This window comes from Coniosporium apollinis, assembly GCF_000281105.1.
Source record: "Coniosporium apollinis CBS 100218 chromosome Unknown supercont1.10, whole genome shotgun sequence".
Taxonomy (NCBI): domain Eukaryota; kingdom Fungi; phylum Ascomycota; class Dothideomycetes; genus Coniosporium; species Coniosporium apollinis.
Genome location: NW_006913272.1, coordinates 408,882 through 432,803, shown reverse-complemented (window position 1 = coordinate 432,803; position 23,922 = coordinate 408,882). Strand labels below are relative to the sequence as shown.

General features: G+C 54.0%; 8 protein-coding genes across 8 annotated transcripts; 5 read left to right on the top strand and 3 right to left on the bottom strand.

The window, feature by feature from the left end:
* Positions 1-13: 13 nt before the first annotated feature.
* On the top strand, positions 14-2,086 carry W97_02717 (uncharacterized protein; the record flags this gene model as incomplete). The annotated part of the gene is made up of 1 exon (XM_007780616.1): positions 14-2,086. The coding sequence occupies one exon, from the start codon at positions 14-16 to the stop codon at positions 2,084-2,086; it is 2,073 nt and encodes a 690-aa protein (XP_007778806.1).
* A 4,718-nt stretch (positions 2,087-6,804) lies between these two features.
* W97_02716 (uncharacterized protein) lies at positions 6,805-7,331 on the top strand (the record flags this gene model as incomplete). The annotated part of the gene is made up of 3 exons (XM_007780615.1): positions 6,805-6,956; positions 7,012-7,226; positions 7,270-7,331. The coding sequence occupies 3 exons, from the start codon at positions 6,805-6,807 to the stop codon at positions 7,329-7,331; spliced, it is 429 nt and encodes a 142-aa protein (XP_007778805.1).
* Positions 7,332-8,915: 1,584 nt separating this feature from the next.
* On the top strand, positions 8,916-10,131 carry W97_02715 (uncharacterized protein; the record flags this gene model as incomplete). Its single annotated transcript, XM_007780614.1, has 3 exons — positions 8,916-9,296; positions 9,347-9,487; positions 9,553-10,131. 3 exons carry the CDS (start codon positions 8,916-8,918, stop codon positions 10,129-10,131), a joined length of 1,101 nt encoding a protein of 366 aa, XP_007778804.1.
* A 261-nt stretch (positions 10,132-10,392) lies between these two features.
* On the bottom strand, positions 10,393-11,235 carry W97_02714 (uncharacterized protein; the record flags this gene model as incomplete). Its single annotated transcript, XM_007780613.1, has 1 exon — positions 10,393-11,235. One exon carries the CDS (start codon positions 11,233-11,235, stop codon positions 10,393-10,395), a length of 843 nt encoding a protein of 280 aa, XP_007778803.1.
* Positions 11,236-12,867: 1,632 nt separating this feature from the next.
* W97_02713 (uncharacterized protein) lies at positions 12,868-16,080 on the bottom strand (the record flags this gene model as incomplete). The annotated part of the gene is made up of 2 exons (XM_007780612.1): positions 12,868-13,753; positions 14,726-16,080. The coding sequence occupies 2 exons, from the start codon at positions 16,078-16,080 to the stop codon at positions 12,868-12,870; spliced, it is 2,241 nt and encodes a 746-aa protein (XP_007778802.1).
* A 989-nt stretch (positions 16,081-17,069) lies between these two features.
* W97_02712 (uncharacterized protein) lies at positions 17,070-19,728 on the bottom strand (the record flags this gene model as incomplete). The annotated part of the gene is made up of 6 exons (XM_007780611.1): positions 17,070-17,509; positions 17,566-17,695; positions 17,756-17,868; positions 18,010-18,521; positions 18,576-19,585; positions 19,645-19,728. 6 exons carry the CDS (start codon positions 19,726-19,728, stop codon positions 17,070-17,072), a joined length of 2,289 nt encoding a protein of 762 aa, XP_007778801.1.
* Positions 19,729-20,174: 446 nt separating this feature from the next.
* Positions 20,175-20,886, top strand: W97_02711 (uncharacterized protein; the record flags this gene model as incomplete). Its single annotated transcript, XM_007780610.1, has 2 exons — positions 20,175-20,203; positions 20,259-20,886. 2 exons carry the CDS (start codon positions 20,175-20,177, stop codon positions 20,884-20,886), a joined length of 657 nt encoding a protein of 218 aa, XP_007778800.1.
* A 717-nt stretch (positions 20,887-21,603) lies between these two features.
* W97_02710 (uncharacterized protein) lies at positions 21,604-22,422 on the top strand (the record flags this gene model as incomplete). Its single annotated transcript, XM_007780609.1, has 1 exon — positions 21,604-22,422. The coding sequence occupies one exon, from the start codon at positions 21,604-21,606 to the stop codon at positions 22,420-22,422; it is 819 nt and encodes a 272-aa protein (XP_007778799.1).
* Between the last annotated feature and the right edge of the window lie 1,500 nt (positions 22,423-23,922).

Below are 23,922 nucleotides of genomic sequence, written 5' to 3'. Positions count from 1 at the left end.
ACCGTCTTACGATATGGCGAGATCAAATGGTTTCATACACAAGCGTAACGCTGGAGACAGTACCGGTGCAAACGTCACTCCCCTAGGCGCCGCCCCCGAGCGACCATCGAAGCGAATAAAGCTACTCGACGACAGCGCTTCCGAGGCCAGCGATGCAGAAAGCCCAGATCAAGCCGACGAGAACAGCGAGTCTGACGGTGGAGTCTCACTCAGAATCAACGAAGAATACGCGCGCCGCTTCGAACACAATAAGAAGCGGGAGGAGAGGCATAGGCTCGAAGAGAAGCATGGCAAGACTAGCCTCGCCAAGGAAGACGACGGTGGCGCCTCCGGGTCAGATGAATCCTCTTCGGAGGATGAGTCAGAGGACGACGAGGGCTTACTAGCTACGGAGGACCTGGACGCCGAGATTTCCGCTACGCTGCAAGCGATCCGATCGAAGGACCCGAGGGTATACGACAAGAGCACTACGTTTTATAGGGAAGAGGATGATGCTACCGAACCGGCCAATGGCGAAAAGAAGGAGAAGCCGATGTATCTGCGGGACTACCATCGTAAAAATTTACTCGAGGGGAACATAGACGCCGAGGATGAGAATGATGTACCTCCGCAGACATACGCGCAAGAGCAAGAGGCTCTGAGGAACAGTCTGGTTAAAGAGATGCACGCTGCAGCTGAACAAGACGGCCAGGTTTCAAGCTCAGACGACGACGACGGCTTCCTCCGCAAGAAGCAGAAGCCCGCAAAAGACACCTCAGTCCCCACCGCAACCAAGAAAACCAGACCCGTCATCACAGACACCGACGTCGCCACCGCCGAAAAAGACCCCGAGACCTTCCTCTCCAATTTCCTACAAGCCCGCGCCTGGGTCCCCGACGCCCTCTCGCGCTTCCAGCCCCTCGAATCTGACGACGAAGAAGAAGAGCGCCGCGCCGAAGAATTCGAAGAAGCGTACAATCTCCGCTTCGAGAACTCCGAAGGCGCGAACGAGAAGCTGATGACGCACTCCCGTGACGCAGCTGCCAAGTACTCCGTGCGGCGCGATGAGCTGAGCGGCCGCAAGAAGGTGCGCGAGACGCAGCGGGCGAGGAGGGAGGCTGAAAAGGCGGAGCGGGAGGAGGAGAAGGCGAGGTTGCGGAAGCTGAAGATCGAGGAGCTGGAGGAGAGGGTGGGAAGGATTAAGGAGGCGGCAGGGCTAAGGGGTAAGAGTGTGCAGATGGATGATTGGGCGAAGGTGCTTGATGAGGATTGGGATGATGATCGTTGGGATCAGGAGATGAAGCGACGCTTTGGGGAGTCGTATTATGCTGAGGGTGATGAAGCGGGGGTCTCGGGCGTGTCGAGCGATGAAGAAGGCGCCGTAGGCGGCAAGAAGAAGCGAAAGGTCAAGAAACCGAAGTGGAATGACGATATCGACATCAAAGATTTGGTGCCAGACTTCTCGGACGACGATGCGGCTAAACCGGCCTTCACATTAACGGACGACGAAGCTGATGTCGGTGGGCCTGAGAATGGACAGGACGCCAGCGACATAGACATGGATGGCGTTGACGAGCCATCTACAAGCAGCAAGCCGAGAACCAAAAAGGACCGCCTCGCAGCTAAAGCAGACGCAAAACGCGCCGCGCGCAAAGAACGCCGCATCATTGAGACAGTCGTAGACCAGAACCTCGAAGCCTCTCTCCCCCAGTCCAGCAAGAATGGCGCAGCATTCCGGTACCGAGAAACATCGCCCACAACCTTCGGTCTCACGCCGCTAGATATCCTACTTGCGGATGATAGTCAGCTCAACCAGTACGCTGGCCTCAAGAAGATGGCGGCGTTCCGAGATCAGGAGAAGAAGCGCAAGGATAAGAAGAAGCTTGGCAAGAAGGCGAGGCTGAGGCAGTGGCGGAAGGAGACGTTTGGTAATGAGAGTGAGCCGAAACCTGGGGCTTGGAAGGCCAAGCTGGGTACTGCGAATGAGGGGGATGGGCTGCGAGGTCCTGCAACTGGTTCTACTGATCAGGCTGAGGTTGATGTAAGAGAGGGTAAGAAGAGAAGACGGAGGCCGAAGAAGAAGGCTGGTGGAGAGGTAGCAGCGTAGCTGTAGGGTACTTTCGGAGCTTCCTGATCAATGATCAACGTTGTGGTTATGACTTCGAAGCTCATATCTACGTGGATAGGATTCGCGAGACCATATGACGAGAACCAACGATCTATTGCTCTATCAAGGAGCCGGTGTCTACTAAGGCAGGGCACACTTACTGTTACTGCACGCTTAATACAGCAACTAACTACATATAGATACCTAGATACTCGCATGCTGCTGTGCTACCTCTCCAGTGTCTTTCCTAAGCTTATACGCACTATCTTCACTATGAAGGTATTGTTTGCGCTTCATCGTTGAGCCGGCTACTGTGCCCTTCCTTGATGGATACTGACTCCTTGGTATTCTATATCAAGAGCCTAGCTACAGTAACGTGCTTGACCGAGAGCTGCAAGCGGCGCAGTGTCGCAGTCACGTGGCGGCAATTATATCGGGCTCAATCTATATCTTTTGCAAAGCGTTTGAAATGGCAGCGTTGGCGATCTATGTGATGTTTCAGTAGCCTGCTGTTTCTGTATTCATCGACATAGCCGTTACATGCTAAACATTGGTTTATTAGTACCACGTGATTGCAACACCGCAGCTTTTCCCGGTCAAATACATCAGCACTACCATCAAACTCCATTGCTTTTGGATACTCACCACCGACGCTTCAGGATGGGAAGCCTAGCTGCTGTCCGTCTGAAACAATGTTTGCATGCGCCATGTCTTGCTTTGCAAGGCTCTGCTCACATCTGCGAAGAACAATCCTTCCCATTCGTCGGAGAAGCCCGCTGAAGGATCTGTGGCTGCATGCTCGAAACGAGGCTGAACGTTCACGACTTCGAATGCCACCGTAAGATCACCAGGCTGAGGAGCCTAATCTTGGAATATTCGGCAATGTGCGTGGTCGGCTTAACAACGCCCCATTAATATTCTGAGCTATCGCTGTGTCTCCAGCCCGTCACTTTGTGAACATAATAATCACTCTTTGATATACTCATCGTGAAAGATGGCCGCGGTTCGCCTTCTGGATTATCCCTCCAACCGGTCGGACCAACGCCCTCCATCTCGGCAGCGGACGCTGGAATCGCAGCGAGACGTAGTTACTAACTCGGGCAACATCTGGGCAAGACTGTTCCGTCCGCCTCGGACATTGGATGATTTCGAGCACGCAATTGATCGAAAAGCGGAGCTTGAAGGCAACAAGGACCTCTTTGATTTTCTCGATGATTACAGGCAACTGAAACTTAGAGCTGTGGCTGATATCTTGCGGTGTCTGGTTTGGTACAAGGACTTTTATCCCATCGTTCCGCGTCCTGCGGCGGCATGTAAGTGTACAACCCCTTGGGCAAGTCCGATTATATCTAATCATTGAGCGTGAAGGGCTTGAGCCTGAGGCCCTCCATTTTCCCGACAAAAAGACATTCTCGTACTGTGTCCAACAACTAGCAGTTGCTTTGAGCTCTGCTGAGCATGATCGTTTGCAGCTATGGTATTCTTTGCCACAACTCCGGTATCCTGATACCAGAAGACTGACTTCCTAAATCAAGTGTCATCGCCGCCGAGCCCGACGAGGAGATCTTATCCAAGACGTTCTCTTTCTCGGAAAAGCTGTTCGCATCGTTCGGGGGGAAGCTGAACAGACTGAATGAAGTCCCGCGGAAATCAGTAGTAACTCTTGTTGCTCAAGAATGGAACCTATCGGTATTGTTTCTGAGTCTGTTGACGAGCGAAAGGAGTTCCGAGAGAGTGACTTGGGAGCTTCAGATCCCGTCGCGGAGTAAGTACCTAGGAATTTCTCTAGCTTATCCATCTGTTCAATGGAGACTCGAGGCTACCATGGTCTCTCTGCTAACTCTTACGTCTTCACAAGGACACTCGCAACTTCCTTTGAACCTCTTGGAACCCAATGGAATATGTTTAGCCCTCACGTGGCAATTTCGAGCACCCAGATACAGAGGAGATTTTGACATTTATATCTGGCAACAGTATCAGAAACCTCCCAGCTTCCAGTACGCAGATATCTGCCTTGTGTCCTCTCGAAGAATGATAATATCTTTCAAGTCATCTCGGATGTTGCGCTTCTTTACTACCCTACGACTCGAGCAAACTCTCCTGGGGCCGCCATCCAACGTCTCTCAGCCATGGTCGACTACCAGCGAACTTCTTCTGTCGGTTCTCGTAGTATACCAGCAGATGGTTGAGGAGACTGGTGTCTTCGTCAATCAGTCGATGCAAGAGATTCATGCTATGGTATGCTTCCCCGCACAAGTTCCTATACAACCTTGTCACCCACGAGAAGTAACGGCGCGTTCTTCCACTAAACCGTCGCAGAAGACAACAGGTCGCCGTGACCCCTCTGCCAGCAAGGTTCGATATCTAGTCCATTTAAACGACTGCAGGCTGTCGGCCGAGCAAGGCATTGCTCACGGGCTGTCTTTGTTATCCAGCATATCAGAAGCAACTGCTCGGTTACATACCACACAAGCCGTCTGGGATGCTGGTATCTCGTTCGCCGAGCGAATTGCAACAATTGAGAAAGACCTGGTATATCTGAATGAAGAACTGAAGCTTATTGGAAAGAAGATTGAGGAACTCCGAACAATGGTCAGAGCAATGCAACCTTTCCGCATCCTACGCTCAAGTACCCTTCTCGTCGCCTGCAGACTGACTGTATCACCAGCTTTACGATCATCTCAGCCTCACACAAAGCCAAAGGCTGTTTCTGCTTACCGTAGTAGCTGCTCTCTATGTTCCACTTTCCTTTCTTTCGGTAGGCACGTGTACTCCTTCTACGTACGCTTTGATTGACCATAGAAAGGGCTTCTTCGGAATGAACATTACCCCCGCCACGCCGATAGACTTTTCAGGGCTCAGCAAGCTCACAAACGACTCCCTTTCAAACCTCGCAGACGAATCGCCTGCCAACCTAACAGTTCCCGCTTACAACCTCGCCGCCGCCGTTTTGACTGCGATAGGCTCATCCGGCGGCCGCACCTGGGAGTTGAAGAGCTACTTCATCTTCGCCACACCTTTCCTGTTAAGCGTGCCACTGTTCCTAGTAGCAGTTGGAATACTCAGGTGGTCCATCCAGTCCGCGGCTAAGTACGTCGTCTACTGGCGCATTGCCATATGCATCCTTGCACCAATCCTCTACATAGGGTTTTACTGGGCGCTGCCTACTACCTCATTCCCAGGATGGATTGCTTACGCAGTTGTGAACTACGGGGGCTTCGCAACCTTCGCTTGCTGGAAACTTTATGTTGCATTTCGCACAAGCAAGGGCCGACGCCTTTGGACCTCTTTCTTCGTCTTACTTACCTTGGCTTGTTCCGTGGCTGGGTTATTCCGAGAGGGCATACCGGTTGCCATGGTATTTCCTTGGGCTTTCATCTGTTGGAGATGGATCAAAAGCGTTCGTTCGTCTTGAGAATGTTGTCGGAGGACCGAATCTGAACGGTGTTTATTAGAGCAGCGTTCCACGTACACGCACAGATATTTGCAGCCTTGCTTTTGTAAAGTAATTGGGTGACCTGAAATGTTGGACAGTCTGCCTTGCTGCCCACGTCCGCGGAAACCGATCCCTCGCAATGGTCGAGAAAACCGCTGGAGGATTCGTGGCTGCATATTGTAACGTTACACAGTGAAAGCTGCGGCACAGCAATGGGGTCTGTCGACACGTTCGGAACGTCTGCAAGAAAAGGCTGCCGCTAAATCTTATCATGCGTTCGCGAGCGGCGGCACCGCAAGGCTGATTTGTAGAAGAAGGCGAAGATGCGACCATGCGAGGCTCTCCGGAGCAAAGGCCAAATGGCTGAAAAGCCATACCACCAATCCAGATGCAAGAGAACGAAGAGAAACGAAACATTTCAGCCTTCACACTGTTTGGCACAGGTGCTGTATTGTACTCGGCCTATACTACTGCTGTAGAGCGGATTTTGAGTAAATTATCATAAAAGGGTACAGTATCTGCATGAGGGACGGTCCGGACAGGGGGAAGAAGCGCCCCAGCCCAAGCCATATGCACTATCGCTAGTTGAACGAGGCTATGCATGGACAGGCTTAGCAGTCCTTGACGAAACAGCTGTGAGCGTCTCAAGAGATCTCATGGATTCGACTGCATGACTGGGCGTATGGCACGGAGCTATTTGCGAGGCAGCGCATGGAAGTCTGCACACATCTTCTCCATCTCTAAGCCTCCTTGACGCATAGCCCATCCTACTGATAGTTATTGAGTGCTGACATCCTCTGCGAGCGACTCCGGTATCCATGTGCTTACAATCACAAGCTCAACTCGCCTTGCTTAGGTCGCGGCGTGACTAGCTACCTGGGTTCGTAACGTGTCCAGGAACATCACTGGGAATCCACTCGGAGAGAGTCCTACTCAGGGATGGACTCCCCAGCCAAATAGCCGAGGAACGGTGGATGTCATATGGTCTTGCGTCTTCACCATCATACTGTGTTGCTGGACATCGGTCTGTCCAAATCTCCCAGCTATCTCAGACAGCTCTTGGAATCAGTTCCGTGACAAGCTCAATCTTGCGTGCATCGGAATTCTGGGACCGGCATTTGTTCTTGGTATTGCCGGGGGGCAGCAGAGATCTGCACTCCGGTCAGTTCAAGTATGTTCTGATACAGTACAACTAGTAGCCTGGCTGAAATACCGATCTCTGCAGAGGTTCCATTTCAAAGGCTACACGAGCTGGACGATCACTCTCGCATTCTACGCTGACATGGGCGGATTTGTACTTCAAACCGTGAACTGGCCCGCATTTCCCCTCGATGCGGAGCAACTCTTCTACCTGGTGACTAAAGGATATATCGAGTACCCATTGATCGACGAGGCGGATATAAATGACAAAAACAAGGCAGACGGAATTGCTAGGTGGGTTAATGACTGCTATCGCTAGATGTCAGGGTTCGACTGACTTGCTTGTCAGGCTGGTTACTATTCTTCAAGCCCTCTGGTTCACCGTCAACTGCATCGGGCGACCGATTCAAGGTCTAAGCTTGACTACGCTTGAACTCACTACCATGTCATTCATCCTGATCATGCTCACCATCTCCTACTACTGGAAGCATAAGCCTCTTGATGTTAGCAGACCGATCATCCTCAAGAGTGAAACCACTATCGCTCAGATCCTAATTGAGGCTAGTAACCTTTCTTCTTGAAGCCGCTTTGACTAACTCCCCACCAGGGCGGATCCCGCGCACAAGCTCCATATCGACGTACACCGCTCGATCTTATAAGCCGGAATGAGTGGACTCTGAGCTTGGTGTGGGGATACTACATCGAACTTCTAAGGAAGCTAGGCATTCCGCTATTCTCACGGCCCATCAACGCTCGACCCTGGGACCGAATACCATGCGATAACTGGCTCGAAGCAGAACCTGTCTACGTGTTATTTGTCTCGTTTGCGACCGCCGCATTCGCCTCCATACTAGTACTTGGCTGGAACTTCTCGTTCCCTAGCACGACCGACGCATGTTGTGGCGTGCTGCAAGCGTGTATCAACTAGTCTACGCATTCTTCGCCGGAGTGTACGTTTGGTACCGTCATTGCATACTCCTACAACGACCTAAAGAATCGCGCTTGCATACTACCGGAACAAAAGGTTCATGGTTGCAGCATAACGATTGGTTTGGCAGCCGAACTGAAAGGCCTCGCGGCAAGACTGAGGAATGTTTCGCCCGACCACGATCCGCACCTCAATGTTCCGGTCAGAGTCATTGTCCCGCTTACGATCTTGTGTGCGCTCTATTGCGTGTTCCGAGGATACTTGCTCATCGAAGCCTTTGTTAGCCTACGGAGGCTACCACCGAGCGTTTACGAGACTGTTGAATGGTCGAGATATATTCCGCATTTCTAGATGAGGGGTCTCAAAAAGAGATATAGAGAGCCACCTGTACGGGCAGAGAAATACCTAACAATGACAACGACCCACTGCGCCCCCAGTAGAGTTCTTTGAATGCCGCCGTGGTTGCTACTTTCTGCTGGAACACCGGCAGCGTTTCTGATTCCGCTAAGAGAAGGCACCTATGAAGCATCCAATCAGCAGAACACCGGATACATGAAGGCACATTTCTGTTGGCTTTTCGTCTACTATCAATGTCAGATCGAGGTGAGTTGCTTTCCCATTCTCAGAGATTACCCCCCACCGCAGCATGACTGTTGTCAAGCGGAGTACAAAGGGGACCGAGAAACGAGTTCTCTACATCACTGAGCGCCTGGGTAGAGGGGCAGTCACAACAGCTAGTGTTGTCTCCATTGTGCTCAAACGAAAAAGTCGCTCAGTCGCCTTGCTCCGGCCATAGATCAAGAATACGAAGGACGGAAGAAGTGATTTACTGTATTTATAAAGACTTGGCCGTTATATTTCTTGATAGGATATCTACCGATATTAGAGAATCGAGGGTACTAAGTCACGCCGAAAGAAGCTGTTGCTCACAGCTTACGTTAGCTTTATATGCCACATGCTCCTGATAATAGAAGTCTTATGAAAGTGACTTGAGTGTCTTTACCATGGTAGTTTTCAATATTCCATCTACCACGACTTCTTTACCCTCGAGCTCCGGATGCCACGTCTGTTCCTTAAGGAAATGCATAGCAATAATGGCTCAATCATCCAAGATGGTTCCTGGTCGAAGGGAAGGCCAAAATGAAGGTTGCCGCACCCCTGGCCCAAATCGCGTGTGAGATGCGGCAAACGGCCCTTAGTCCCTGCAGGAATCTCAGCGGGAGGAGCCGAGGCTAGATGACCTCATCCATCACCAACGCAGAATTTTGACAGATTACGAGAAGTACAACCCCACAGAACGCAGTTGCTCACACGTCGCCGCCACGATGCTAATCCCTCCTGCGGGCGTCGCCCTCCCCGTCGTCAAGACAGCCACGGACTGCGCAGAGTTCGGCCGCACAGTCTCACCATACCTACCTCAACTCCTAAGCCTACCGCAACAGGTCTTTCAGCATATCTCGAGCTTTGAGGAGCTCAAGACGCTCTATGTCTCCACAAACCCGCTCATCACTGCCCTTGCCATTGCGTTAGCCCTCGTGCCCATCTTCCTGGTTGCATCCGAGATCAATAAGAATTACAGTCAGGTGGACAGGTTCTGGAGTATATTGCCGACGGTATACAATGCGCACTACTGCCTGTGGGCGCATATGAATGGGCTGCCGACCATAAGGCTGGACAATATTATCGCATTTAGCTGCGTGTGGAGCGTAAGAGAACTTGCATCGCCGCCCGACGACGGAGTGTTAACGCGTGCTAGTTGCGACTGACCTACAACTACTGGCGCAAAGGCGGCTACTCCATTGGTTCAGAAGACTACCGGTGGGAGGTGTTACGCAGCAAGATTTCTCCGCGGCTTTTCTTCGTCTTCAACGTGCTCTTCATCTCCTTTGCTCAGAGCGTACGTCCAGCCTCCACTCGTTTCTCACCAGCAGTCCACCCCACTAACCCGAGCACCACACCCAGATCCTCCTCTGGGCCATAACAACCCCAACCTACGTCCTCCTCCTCACCTCCCGCCTCTCCGGCCCCGAAGCCACAACCTCCGACATCGTCTTCTCACGCGCCCTCATGCTCCTCGTCCTCGCGACCTTCTTCGCCGACCAACAGCAGTGGAACTTCCACCAAGCAAAGAAGCAATACCAGGCGACCGCCAAAGTGCCCCTCGGCTGGGACCGCGCAGAGCTGGACCGCGGCTTCTGCACTAGCGGCATGTTCTCCTACTCCCGGCACCCCAACTTCGCCGCCGAGCAGGCCATCTGGGTCGTCCTGTACCAGTGGGGCTGCTTCGAGACGTTTGGTTACTATAACTGGACGTTTTGTGGGGCGTTGGCGTATCTGTTTTTGTTTCAGGCGAGCACGTGGTTCACGGAACTGATTACGGCGGAGAAGTATCCGGAGTATAAGATTTATCAGAGGCTGGTGCCGAAGTTTTTGCCGAATCTGGCGGGGCCGATTGATATGCCGGTTGTGAAGGAGGAGGGTGGGGTGAGGGAGGTGAAGCCGAAAGAGGCGGCGGCGGCTGTTGGGAAGAAGAAGAGGTGAGTGTGCATAGGTTGGAAGATCTATCGAGCATGGAGAGATATAGACAAGCATATAGAACAATAAAAGCGTCTTGTGAAGAGTTATGTAGCATTTTTGGCGTACACCTCTATTATCACGCATCAGAGCAGTATGCCGTATGGACGTTACACGTTTTCTTGATGAACCTTGCATGCAAGAAGGCCATTTCTTGAGAATACCACTGATCCCATCTGGAACGGATAAGACCGAGCCCGTAGACTCTACACCTCCACCCGCGCCTCCCTACGGCTTCATCGGATTCCACGCCTCCCCCTTCCCCTCCACCTTGACGTTCTTGACATCCAACCACCCATACCCCTGCCCCTGCTCCCTTTCCCCACCCCCCTCACCGCTTCCATACGACTTCAAATCAAACCCCCCATACCCCTCCCTCCTCACAGTCCTAGGCGTGAAACTCTGACTCGCAACCCCCTCCTGCATCCCTCCCAACCACCGTCCCAACTTCCCCCACGCCGTCGGGGCCCGTCTCCCCCTAGCCATGAACACGGCTCTCGGGGTCCCATCCTCAGCCACGATGCGCGGCGCGGGGATCAGGAAAGCGAAATCCTCGAGCCCCGCGGCGGTGAAGAGATTGCGGAGGCCGGCCTCCACGACCGCGGCGTCTGGATGGGGCAGGTAGTCGATGACGAGCAGGATGCCTTTGGCGGCTGTGAGGCGCTCCGTCAGTCTCTTCAGCACGAGCGCTGGGTCCGGGGCGAGGTGGAAGCCGAGCACCATGCCCGCGAGGTCGAAGCTCCACATCTCCGGCCCGGTAACCGCGTCCACAGGGGTCTCGGCGGCTAGGTCGCCTTGCACCGCTACACCGGTAGGGTGCGTAGCGGCGTAGGCGGCCACGTGCGAGGAGTGCGGGGAGATGCAGGTGAAGTGCGTGGCGCGCGTGGTGAGGGCTTGGGAGAGGATCCCGGGGTTGGAGTAGTCGAGGACTTTGATGCGGGTGGAGGGGGGTGAGTCGAGGATGAAGGAGACGCCGAGCCAGGTGAGGTGGGAGTGGATGAGGGGGAGGAGTTGGGCTTCGAGCGCGGTGGAGATGGGTTCTGCAGTCGGTTCGGAAGGGGTTGGAGCCATTGGCTTGATGCGGTGTGGAGAGACTTAGATTGGAAGTAGGAGTTGTTTGCTGGTGATGAAAATGCGCATGTGTTTAGAGAGAGGAGATGGAAGGATGAATCGCGGAGAAAGGTGTACTGGAGTTCTAGACAAGCAAGATACAAAGGTAAGGATTTGTGACACTGCGAACTATCGATGACTGCTTCGATACGAGTACAACATCTGGAACTATCAACTCAGAAAGCGTTTACAACAGTCTCCGCAAGTTTCCCCGCCCCGTCACCGCGGCTGAACGGAACAATCTCTTACGGATGCGATAGTAAAGAGCTATTGCGCAGACGATACAAATCCAGCCATCCAGGAATCACTTGATGGGTGCATGCAGCACTGGAAGTTTCGGGTTTCGTCTTCTCATGAAGAGTTCTCAAGGCAAGAGAGGGTGCTTTTACGCTAGCCGCGTACGGTATCGGGGGCTGTATTATCACATATGTTGCTGAGGATTCCACGCCTCTGTATACACGACCTGCAGAGGTACCCAGTGGGCTTTCGTACTAGTGTTGCATACACATTGTTCTCATTTAAGTTGTTTTCGGGGATCTGACATGGATCCACCTGCTTTACGGCGAACCACGGAGCATCTGAGCTCTCACCGGTAACGGCTTATCGGAATTCCGCAATCTTTTACAGAGCTCTTACTTAAAAGGCCGGATGGTTCGTAGAGCAGTCGCTTGCGTCTTCAGCTAAGCATCTTCGGTGCGCGCTACAGACCTTGTGCGAAAAGGAAGACCCGAATGGCTAAGTAAATACACAGCAATGGCCTGTTCGATCCACAGTACAAAGAGTGCAATCACCGGATCAAAAACTCCTCTTCAACAACATCGACCTGTTGATTAGCATGAAACAGTTCATCCGGCTGATTGTAATAATGCTGAGTGTATCCAGAAAGATAACACCCGCCAATGAACTCGTGATAGCCGCCATTTTCTCGCAGGACGTGCAGATTGTCCGCTCCTCTAAAAAAACATATAATGTCATCCACACGGATTTTTGGTGGTCCAAAGCCGAGAGACTTCTTAGTAACAAGTAGCCTGCAGGGGTAGCGAATATGCCGCAACTTCTGTGATTCCAGCAAACTGTTCGTGAGCTGTTCTGTAGAACCTTGTTGTTCTACACGACCATTGTCGGTTTATTCTTGAGGAACGGTGGAAATGTGACCTGGTATAAGATTTTCTCGAACAAGAAGGCCCAGGAACTTGGCGATCACTGATTTGGTTACAGGAAGAGGCCCCTCAGCTATATTCCATGGGATTCTAGGGTCGTTGAGCTCTCCCACTCTTCTGATGGGAGCTACTCTTACGCCTCTTAACTTCAGGACTGGCATATCGCTATCTTCTCCGATAAACTCTATAGATGGCTGGATCTCGCCACGTAGCCAGCCGGGCAACGGGAAATGCAGCGCTATTTCCAGGCGATTGCTCCAGCCTGGGACCCAAGACGGCAGTTGCGGAAAGCTGGAGCCATCAAAAGGTCGGACGTAATCCAGGAGATGGACTTTGCCAGTCTTGCGAAGGATAGATATGGCAAGCTTGGTGTATACCTGTTCTGTTGGCATCGAGTAATCTACCGTAATATACTGTAAGAGGACTTTACTCCCTAGGCCGCAGATCCCGAAAACCTTGTCGCGTGGATCTGTAGAGCAGCAGCGCCGCGAGCGTTGAAGGATGTCCAGGGGATCAGGCTTTCCCTCTCACACTTTCCGAAGACATAGGGGTGGTACCACGCCATCCTCCACGGAGCAAGGTGGCGTTCCTCTTGCAGTTTGTAAACCTCTGAGGTCAGACAGCTTAAAGGAAGCTTGGACGCTCCACAGAGAATCTCGACCTTTTCTTGGATGGTAGCCTCCTGAAGTGTCCAAATCCGTTCAAACCACGGCCTGGAGAGTAACTTCATTAATGAATCGAAATAAGATCCATTCAGCTGCCATGGTAGGGTTGCTTCGCCCATTAGCAAATCGTTGAAGACGCTGAAGTCGTAGATGTCCTCGAGTTCGTTGAAGAGGAATTCGCTGTCATAGCTGTGTTCCCCAATGTATGCAAGCACTCCCTCAGCACTGACATAAATACAGCTCACCATTTGAACCTGCACGCTCTTTTCCTCATTGCCTCGCTGGTTGATACAGATGGCATCGATCCAAACAGTCCGCCGCTCAGACGTTGAGCGTAGCCGGCGCAATGCCATATCGCAATTGGCCGTGATGGCCAACAAGGCCAACTCGCGATGCTCGCCTTTGATGGAACCAGGCCGTTCCACACGGTCATCTGTGAGGCTAACATGCTTTCTGAGCGTTGCGTCTCCGTCAGAGTCTGCCCAGGTGTAGGACAGTGCCTCATATCGCGGCGACGTCTCCAGATCCACATAGTGTACATGGCAAACGACATGGTCCTGAAAATCCCCCGGTTCAATTTCTAGTAGCCTGATCGTGTTCGCTGATCCCAGTGGCCGGTATCCATACGGTTCCAGTCTGTTCAACACGGAGTTGCTGTCAACCTTAGGAAATCAGAAGTTTGTTAAACGCGCCGGTAACGGTCCGCCTGAAGCCCCGTTTTGCCGAGGGAAGGTCGGTTGTGATGCGCTTGCACCACTGAACAGCGGTCAGCCTTGAGACGGAATCCGAATAGTGCTTGAGTTCTCCGTACGGCCTAAGTGCAATGTCATCCGGAGGTTGTTGAGCAATCGACTTCAGCTATGTTTCAGGTTACCTATAGGGCGTGGAGTATTGGAGTGCATGGCTCAGCCGCAGGGCTATACCGTCGCTAAGAACAATCGTACATTCAACGAAATGCGGAGACATTAACCTACATTGACGAAGAAATAGTAATTTATATTGGCGAGACTTGGAGGGGGCTGAGCATCGGGCATCGAGCTCGCCATGCATGCTTACCTGAATTGCTGCCGTTCACAGCCACTACCGCCTCCACCAAGCCTCCAGGGCTGTCTCTGCATCAGCGAGGCTCCATCAACACGCTCCTCTTACTCTATAATCTTGGAGAGCTCAGCCCTCATCTCCGCACCCAAGTTCAGGAGCTCCGCGAGGTGAGTAAAGAGTACCTATCTAAAGGCTCCATACTACGCTAAAGCCGCGCCAAGTCTCGCCACAAGGCCGGCCAGCAAGAATGCAGCGAAAATTACAAGATCCAAATACAAGAGTGTAGATGTTTGTCTGGTGTGACCATGTCCAAGAAAAAATGCGAAGCGAAAAGAATGTCTCGGCTGAGCAAGAATGACTGCATGCAGCGCGTCGCCGCGACGCCGCGAGTAAAAAAGCAAGTTGAGAATGTGGAGCAGGCTCCCTCGTCAGCACTTGAGAGTAGGAGCCCCATTCGAGCCCGGCAGATCGCCCAGCCCTGACGGTGATACGCGTCGTCCGTAGTTTCCACCTGCATCCCTATCCGCCAGGACACCCTGTATCCAAACCCGAAAAGGACAAAGCAAAATGTAAGCGTCGAGCTACATCGATCCCATGCGCAACAACGCCTCGACCGCCTCCCGCTCCTGCGAGTTCTGCGGCCCTCCCATTCCCATTCCCATGTCCAGAGTGAAACCCTCCGTGACGCCGTTCAAAGATGCAAATCGCGAACAAGATGATGTCGAAGAAGCCCGGCCGCCTATCCCCAGCGCGCCCGGCCCACTGACAACGCGCTGGAGCTGCGGCGGCCGCTGGTAGGTTACAGGACTAGGCCGATGCTGGTACCGCGGGGCGCTCTTCGCCAACGCCGTCGAGTGCCGCGAGAGGAAGTTGTAGTCCTTGCGGGCGTACATCCCGGGCCTCCCAGAGGGCATGGAACCGCGCCGCAGCGCCTCGGCGCCGATGCTCGCCCAGTCCTCTTCGTCTGTCGCTTCGTCCTGGTCGTCCATGTCGAGCGGCAGGGGCGGTTCCTCCGGCGCAGCGGACGACGAGGAGACGGACTCGCCATCGTTGTCGCCGTCCAGCGACATCTTATCCGCCTCGTGCTCCGCCATGTTCATGTCCGACATCTCCTCGTCGATGTCGTGGCTCGACATCATGCTTTCGCCAGCCCAGGAGCTGCCATACAGAATCCCTCGGCGGTCGTCCCTCCGCCTGGGTATCCGCAGCTCGCTACCATGGCTGAACGCGTACGACCCGACCTCGATACCGCTATCCGGCGGCGAGAGCCCCGACAGCTGCCGCGGCTCCTCCTCCACGAGCGCCATGCCCGCGCCGGACGCCTGCTGCGACCGCTCGCGCGGCGGCTGGCCCCGGATCCGAGCGTCCCAGCGGCCCCAGCCCACTTTCTCGAACTCGACGTCGCCGGCTTTGCCGCCGCCGCCTCGGGACTCGAGCGCGCTGACGACGAGGCGTCGGGCCTTGGCTGGCGCGATGCGCGAGAAGCCGGGAACCGACTGCGTCAGGTAGGCCAGGACGTGACGGATGGCGATGGGGCCGTGGGCGAGCAGGATGTCCGGGAGATGGTCGCGCGCCAGCATGGCCGGCGTGATGGCTCCAGCGGCTTCGAGCCCGGAGAGGGCGGCGCTGCTGAGAGCCTGCGGGCGGTGGTGATCCGGCGCATCCTGGAGCTCGGTGTCGGAGTCGAGGTGGATGACGGGAGGAGAGGTACGAGGAGGGTGTCCAGCGCGGAGCGCATGGGGAGGAAGGGTCGGAGAGATGGAGTTCGGAGGGGTGGGGAGAGGTCCGGTCAGATGCTTTGCGGGCGGCGCGCCGGAGGGGCCAGTAAAGGCTTCCTGAGCGCCGTCACCGCGAGCGTGCGGCATTTCGACGGTATTGCCGGCTTTCTCGGCGGCGAAAGCCATGGCGATGTTGGAGATGGGCTTGGTGGTGAAGGCCATGGTGACGGTCCGGCTGGTTCGGCTGAGTGGAGCTTCTGGATGCAGGGCGGATGAGTCAGATGGTGTTTGTGTTGCGATACTTTGGAGTTTGATGGTGTTTGCTGGGCTTTGTTTGTCGCGAATAGACGACTTACAGTCACAAAGGTGAAGAAGCTACCAGGAAGGCGAACAGTATCGAATGCGATGAGCGGAGCTGGCGGACTGGAGCGAGGCAAGCTGGTGCTGACGAGAGCTCGGCTTGCGGACGTTCCAAGGAGGCGATGACTCGGTGACTGATGACCGGGTCAAGTAACAGGGCGATGGCGGCGGCTGCTGGTATTTCGAACGACGAACTGTTGGTTGTTCAAGCGACGGTGGTTGTGCAGTGGTTGGTGTTGATAAGTAACTAAGGGCTGGCCTGCTTTGGATGGGGGAGCTCTTGCAGGCGTGCAGGTCGCTAGGCCGATGTCTCGCTGGGAATGCGCGGCGCCGGTTGCAGATGCCCGGCGGGAGCGAGTTAATTGGTCATGACAAAGGCACCGTAGCCCAAACCGCTTTAGCCTTGAACTTCCCGCATGACACTGATAGTGCACCAAGGTTCGCAGTGGCTGAAAGAGCGCACTGCGGCCTGTTTTGTTCCAGCGAAGCAGAACGTGGAAGGATGGCTGCGTATGAGGCGCTCACCACTTGCTTTCGGAGGGCCAACATGACGTTGACAAACACAGGAGCTTCTGTTGTCATGAACATGTCACACAGCAATCTGCACAAATGCGATGCTGGCAGGCAAATGGCGTGATGGTTCATGCCCGACTGTTCTCCACCTCCGGGTGAGCCCCCTAGGCCCCAAGGCCGCTATCACGCCCCATCTGCACACCAGACCCTCGCTATCAGCCACATCCAAACCCGCGATACCACCACTTTTGCCCTGCTTCCGCACATGGCTGCGATACCGCGCCTAGCAATCTTACCCCTCTCAACGTCCAGATCCTGCCGACTGAGCCAGAACTCTCTCAATCACCCGAGGAGCGCACATCGTGTCCCGCACCGTCTCCGCACCAGAAAGTCACGCGGAATCCTTCGCGTGTCTCCTCCGTGCCGAATTGCGGCGGGGAGCGAGCTGAGGAAACGCAAGCCGAAAAGTGTCGCAGGCCACGCCGAAGGTGCTCCGTCCCCGCATCGGCACGTGTGCGGCGATCCAGGACGTGTCTGGCTGGATTGGCAACGGATGGCCCGCCGAACCCGGCGCCGCGGATAGCGCAGAGAGCGACGGGATCTGCTCGCTCTGAAGATCTCCCCGCTCTGCCCACACGTGCGGCAGGGTCGAGCGCAGAGCTGTCGTGTAAAGTATCGTGAAGTAGCAATGACGTGTAGCCTTCGAGTTGCTCCAGGTTTGTAAGATGCGATGCGTTCAACCTTGCTGGTCCTGAGGGAGAATGTATTTTCGGAATGACTGTATTGCCGTGCTGTCAGCGATGGATACCATTGAGCGCATCGTGCGAGTGAAACTCACTTCTTTGAGCACGTTTATCTGCCGTGTGGTCCTCACAAAGACCTCGCGGTACTGCTCCAAGCTCTGGTGCACGACGTCGTTCCTGGTTGTTGTTCCTGCGCAAATGGCCTTCATCAGGAGCTCCATCTAAGTTTCGTCAGCGCATTCGACTTCTCTCAGGACAAGTTCGCAAGTCCTGTAGCATACCTCTTTCCGCAGGAACGGCTTGCCGAGGGAAGTCTCGAAGCCGACATTGTCATAGCCTTCGATCAGGGCCACCCCCAGCGTGGTAGGAATGAACTCTTGTAAACCGGTTCCGCCTCCCCTCCCAGTCGTAGCAGCTCCTCCTCTGCCACCACCTCTGCCCCTACCTCTGCCTCTCCCTCCTCTTCCTCCTCTTCCTCCTCTTCCTCCTCTTGCTGCGCCAGTTTCTATATCATCGTCATCCCCTTCAGCAGCACCGCCTGTGGCTCTGCCTCGTGGTCGTGTCATCACGTACGCCCTCTCCTTGATTTTGGCGATGTGTTCCGCCATAGTAGCGTCAGTCCCAATGCCATTCGCATCCATCAGCGCAATAAGCTCCGGTTCGGTAAGGAAGCCTGGAGCGGTTGTTTTACCATCCAACATCTTAGCTTCAGTCGGCTCGAACGTCTCGCCTAGCGTAAAGTTGGGCAGTTGCTGGCTGCTCACCCACTTGTCGTACGGATACACATCCAAGTAGTTCCTTTGCAAGACGAGCAAGCCATGGGTCCGGAAGATTTCAGTACCATACTGGATCTCGACATCAGTGGCCTCGCCTCTGGCGTCTTCGGAACAGCACGCGAGGAAGCGGCGGACGATAAATTCATACACGCGGCGCTCTTCGTCGTCTCTGAGGTGAGAAGCAGCGACATGGTTTACGGGATGGATGGGCGGGTGTGCTTTGTCGTTGTTGCGGCCTTGGCGCGGTTGGTTGAAGCCGCCGTTCATCAAGCTGTTAATACGTTAGCTGTGTTAGGGTTCCTCACAAGTAGATGCGTTAACGTACCCCTGAGCATAAGGACCCCATTGTCCGTCCGGACATTGCTTCTCTACCAGCTTTCTCAGATCCATGCCTCGATCGAACTGGTCAGTTTCTGTCCTAGGATAACTGATCCAGCCCTTCGTGTACAGCTCCTCAGCAATCTTCATCACCCTCTGACTGTCCATCCTGAGAAACCTGCTTCCCATCTTTTGCAGCTCAACCGTGGTCAGTGGCAGCGGTTTCCATTTGCTGGTCGGCTTCTTCTGCATCTTGACCACCTTCGCCGTCCTTGCCATGATGCATCTCTCGAAGATGATCGTGACCGCCATTCGATCAAACAAATGGCCTCTCTTCCAGTTGAAAGTGACGTCAATGTCATCTTTCCTATGCATGACCCGGATGTGCCAGAACTGCTCCGGCACGAAGTTCTTGACTCGGAAGTACCGATCCACGACGAACCCCAGCGTTGGAAACTGGCAACTTCCATAGCTGATGACTTTGCTCTCAAGCATCTGCTCAACCATCGGCCGTAGCTGTAACGTCTGCATCCGCGTAAACGCCGCACCAATCCTCAAATCCAGCTCTATCCTCGCCGCCACCGCATTCGCCTGCCGCTCATCCAACGGCACCGGATTCCTCGCAGCGTTAACAACATGCGCCCTCTCAATATTGCTAAACCTGGCCCTGCACACCTCCAGCCTCGGATTACTCTTCAGCGCCACATCCCTAATCTCCGTCCCGATGTGCTCGCCCTCCCTATCGCAGTCGGTCCAGATAAACAGCGTCCTAGCGCCGCGCGCCTGCGTCTCGATGTTCCGCGCGATAGCCTTCTTGTCGTCGTCGATGGAGGTCACGACGGGGGCGTCGAAGAGCTGGCCCGGTTGGCACGAGTTCCAGCTGCGGTACCGTGTGTCGAAGTCGATGGTGTGGAGGTGGCCGGCTACGGAGGTGAAGATCACGGTGCAGGCGCCCCAGGGCGGGAAGGTGTAGTTGAACTCGTAGTTCTTGACCCATTGGATGCCGGGAACGTTGCGCTGGGAGAGTGGTTAGTAGGCTGCTGATGTGGCGGTGGGGTGGAGGGGGAGTGACTGACTGCTTGGACTTGGCCGCCGAGATGCTGTGCGACTGCTCTGGCTATCGAGGGCTTCTCAGCCACACAGAGGATTCTGCCACCCATGCTGGCGTTGAGCTTGAGTCCATAAGGTTACGAGGTTGAGTGTTGTTGGAAGAGGCATCGGTCTTGTCGACGTGTTGGACGCGCTGAGCTGTTCGCGTGGGCACGTGACCGATATACTTCTCAACCTTTGCTGACAAACTCCTGCGACTTCATTGACGTCGAAACCGCCTATCATGCTCTAGCGAAATAGATTCCCTCTGCAAGATTCCCTGCTATATGGGGATCCCAGCATTCTGGGAGCTCTCCTATGTGCACCCCTGAGGCCGAGCAATTTGCGTAAAGTGAAGGGAAGATGTGTTTCCAGCTGAAACTATCCTGAGCGAAAGAGAAACCTCTCCTTCAGCTTACGTTTCCTCCCGAAAAGTTCCCACTCTCAAGTTCTTACGCTTCAACCGCTACATCTGGTCGCGTTCTGTAGACTGTCCGAAGTGAGACAACATCACGCCATGGCCGAGCTCACGCGAAAGTTCTCCGAGTACTATGGACCTGCTCTTTTATCAGTTGTATCGCTGACGCGGCGGCAATGACAGTTTCCTGACCTCACCGATCATATCCGTTGTGGTCGGCAAAGCCCCCGTGAAGACGTTTCTCCTCCACTCTGAGCTTCTCACAACGACATCGAAGCGGTTCGCTATCTCTCTTCAAGGAGAGTTCAGAGAGGCAGCCGAGCGCAGGATTGATCTGCCTGATGAAGATCCCGACGTTTTCGGCTACTTCCTCAAGTATCTGTATGGTGACGAGTGGCTACGGAGCTCGCAGATCGAACACGAGGCCGAATATCCTATTCTCGCTCGCCTCTATGCTCTGGGGGAGCGCCTCCAAGCCATCGCATTCCAGCGGACCGTGTTGCTGAAGTTCATGTCCAGCTTCAACGATAAAACACAACTATCGGATCAGGGCCTTTGCGATGTCCTGGAGATCGCCTGCGCTGAGATCACCGCTCGAGTCGACGAAGATCCGTTTCGAGACCAGGTCTTTTGGTACGCCACTCGCAGGCTTACCCAGCTGCAGAAGTATGGACGCTTCAAGCAGCTACTTAGCGAGCAACCGGACCTCGGTGCATCTTTGTGCATGCGGGCCAGCAGCAGCGGTGCTGCGCAACCAGCGAAGCCTAATGATCCGGTGCCGGCCAGATTCAGATCGGAGAGTGTCTTTTGAGGGAGAATAGTAGCACCAAGGGTTCTGGCACGGATGGAAGAGACGGGTGTTAGGATGAGCATGGCAAGATGAGTGAAATTTGGTTCTCACATCAGGTTCTGTTGATGCTCGTCCCTCAGCCTTACTTGACGGGTATGAGGTGCTGCATAAACATTTTCCTGTCCGTTCATCGGCTAAGACGCTATCTGTTGATGCCTCGTCTCTTCCATCCACAGAGCTTCATCATGGAAACACGCCGTATCAAGTACGCTGTAAACTGACAACGGCTTCTCGCTTTGACATAGCAATCTGCGCATAGACCATGTTCATATTGGCTTTCACCTGGTGTGAAGGGTGAGTTCCAGTCTCACTTTCCGCGGTTACGGTTTAGGCAGCAATAAGAATGACGTACCCTTTATCACATTGCCCGCCTAGCTACCTTACACCGTCATAGATCTTCCTTTTTCATCTTAAGCTTCCGACCAGCTCAGAGTTCTCGTTCTACTAACTGTTACGCCGTACATGTCTCACTCGACAGTGCAGCTTCTGTTCCACCATTCACCGTGAAACAGTGAGAGCGGCTTGCCAGCTCGTCCGTCCAAGCCGATTCCGTCGCTCACGTTCCACATTCAACACTCAAGCCACACAAAGAGCGTCAAGCCTTGGGCAACATCTCCCATCAATCCTCGGCTCACCTCCATCTATCAGGGTGCAATGGATGAGACCGAAGCCGCCACCATGGAGCGAGCTGCCAATACAGTCTTGGGTACCGTCGAGCTTCTAGAAAAGATCTTACTTCATCTGGATCCGAAGACGGTTTTCGTACTACAGCGCGTGTCTGTCATGTGGCGGAACACGATCAACCAGTCCATTCACATCAAGCGCATGATCTTCGTCGTAGCGGATGGCAGCGTTGTGCGGCCTGTGAGCATGTTGAGTGTTTCACGCTTGCCCGCTGTACCAGTGTACGCTCCAGACGTTTTCACGCGCAACAACTGGTTTGTCGTTTTCAACGCCAGCACGAAGTTCTTGCGGAGCTCTGGACTTCTGATGGAGACAAGGGGACACTTCCGTGGTGGGGGCCGAATCGATATCGACGCAAAAGGCAACCCGGACGGAGTCCGTTTCAGTCAGGCCAATGCAGTCACTATTGCTCGCGACAAGACGAACCGGCTCTATGGGGATCTCCTGGGTAGCGGAGTGTTCCGTTGCAGGAACGCTTCTTGGAGGCGGATATTGCTCACGCAGCCTCCGTGTACCTCGGTTCTTATGGAAATCGAAGTCAGTCCGCTAGCACGCTACACTGGGCAAGTGGCCAGCTTTAAGCGCGACCGCACGGTTCGTAGTCACGGCATCACCCTCGGCGACCTGTTGAATGGGATGCAGGAACTCGTCCTAGACATCTGGAAAGCGAATGGACGTCTAAGACATACGACGGACTTCGATACGTTTATGACTTGGTCCGTCTCAGAAGAGTGTCCGGCAGACGAAGTTCGAGACAGAGCTGAAGAGGACTGGGATACCAATGACGAGGATTGGGCCGCTAATTCCTGGTAGGGGGTGGTCACCAGTTCAGCGCTAGCTCGGACACAATACTGGCCGATCAGGCCTGGTTTTGGCCTCTGAGCCACCGCTGATTATGGTCTGTCCTAGATTTATGCATTGCTTTGGGAGAAGTTTCTTCGGCTTACCGAAGCACCACGCTTGAATGTACCTTCCTCCAGTCCAGAGCTTTGACGGTCAGCGGGTTCCCGATTCTGCATTCATCGCGCAACAGCACTCATCGATGTCTAGTTTCCGCCTGCACGGACAATAAACAAGCGCTTACTTTTAGAGCCATGTACAGTAGGAGCCACTCTCGTTGAAGAGTTCATTTGACACATGTTGCTCACCGGAAGGCTTGGGGGTAGAACATGTTTCCCGCACATGTTTCAGGGTGCAATGAGGGGTTGAAGGTCTTTGGCGTGTCTCTTTCTCTTAGTCTGAATCAGTTCAAGCGCTCGCGTAATACAATTTCAAATGTTCATCATGCATGGTGAATTGAAAGCTTTTATTCTGCTTGGAAAAATTGAATTACACCAAGACCCCATCCATACCCATGTTTCACTGGTTTGCACACTTCACTCACTTCGGAGCTTCAAACAAGCAGGAATCACCAACGGGTCAGACTTTACTTTCTACCGCAATTCCAAACGCCCTACTACTTATATCTTTACTCTTTCTAAGACGTTGGGATACATCTTCCGTTTCTCTAGCTAACGCCTCAATCACCGACTTTACGGTCGACATCTCCATCCGACAAGCGCTCTTCGTTTCGCTACATAAAGCAACGTCGAGAACGACAAATCGTTCGACCCGATCTCGTTGCTCTGCCTTCACTTCACCCCGCCAGGGCGTCCAGTATCGACCTCAGCACAACACATCTCATCATCCGTCGCTTCGTCACCAGTCAACCCTGCAAGGACCAGTGAATCACAACGGCGGGCACTATGGGAGGAGCCGTCGCTCAAGTACTAGAGACCGTTGAACTTTTAGAGAACGTTCTGCTTCACCTGGATGCGAACAAGGTGTTCGTCCTGCAACGGGTATCCATCGGTCGGAAGAATACCATCAACCAGTCGATCCGCATCAAGCGTATGCTCTTCCTTGCATCAGTGGGCGGACATACCGTACAGCCCATCGCCAAAGCAATCGGTCCGCATACCGGCAACGCCATACCAGTATACGCTCCAGGCACTTTGGCTCTCAATGTTCAGCACATCCATCCCTGCTTCTCACCAGCCACCAGAGACATGATATCGGATCCCGAGTTATCTGGCGATATCCAGGGCCGTCTCGACGGCGCATGCCGGATTACCGTTGGTAAGAAAGGCCAAGCGCGAGCAGTCCAGTTCACTAGTGCCGACCCAAGCAACCGTAGTGCAGGTGCTTCATTCGAACGTCTCTGGCAAGATTTCCGCAACAACGCTTCTTGGAAGCGGATGTTTCTCACGCAGCCTCCGTGTACAGCGATTCAAGTACACACGCTAGTGATACCAGTGTCGTGTCCCCGCCGGG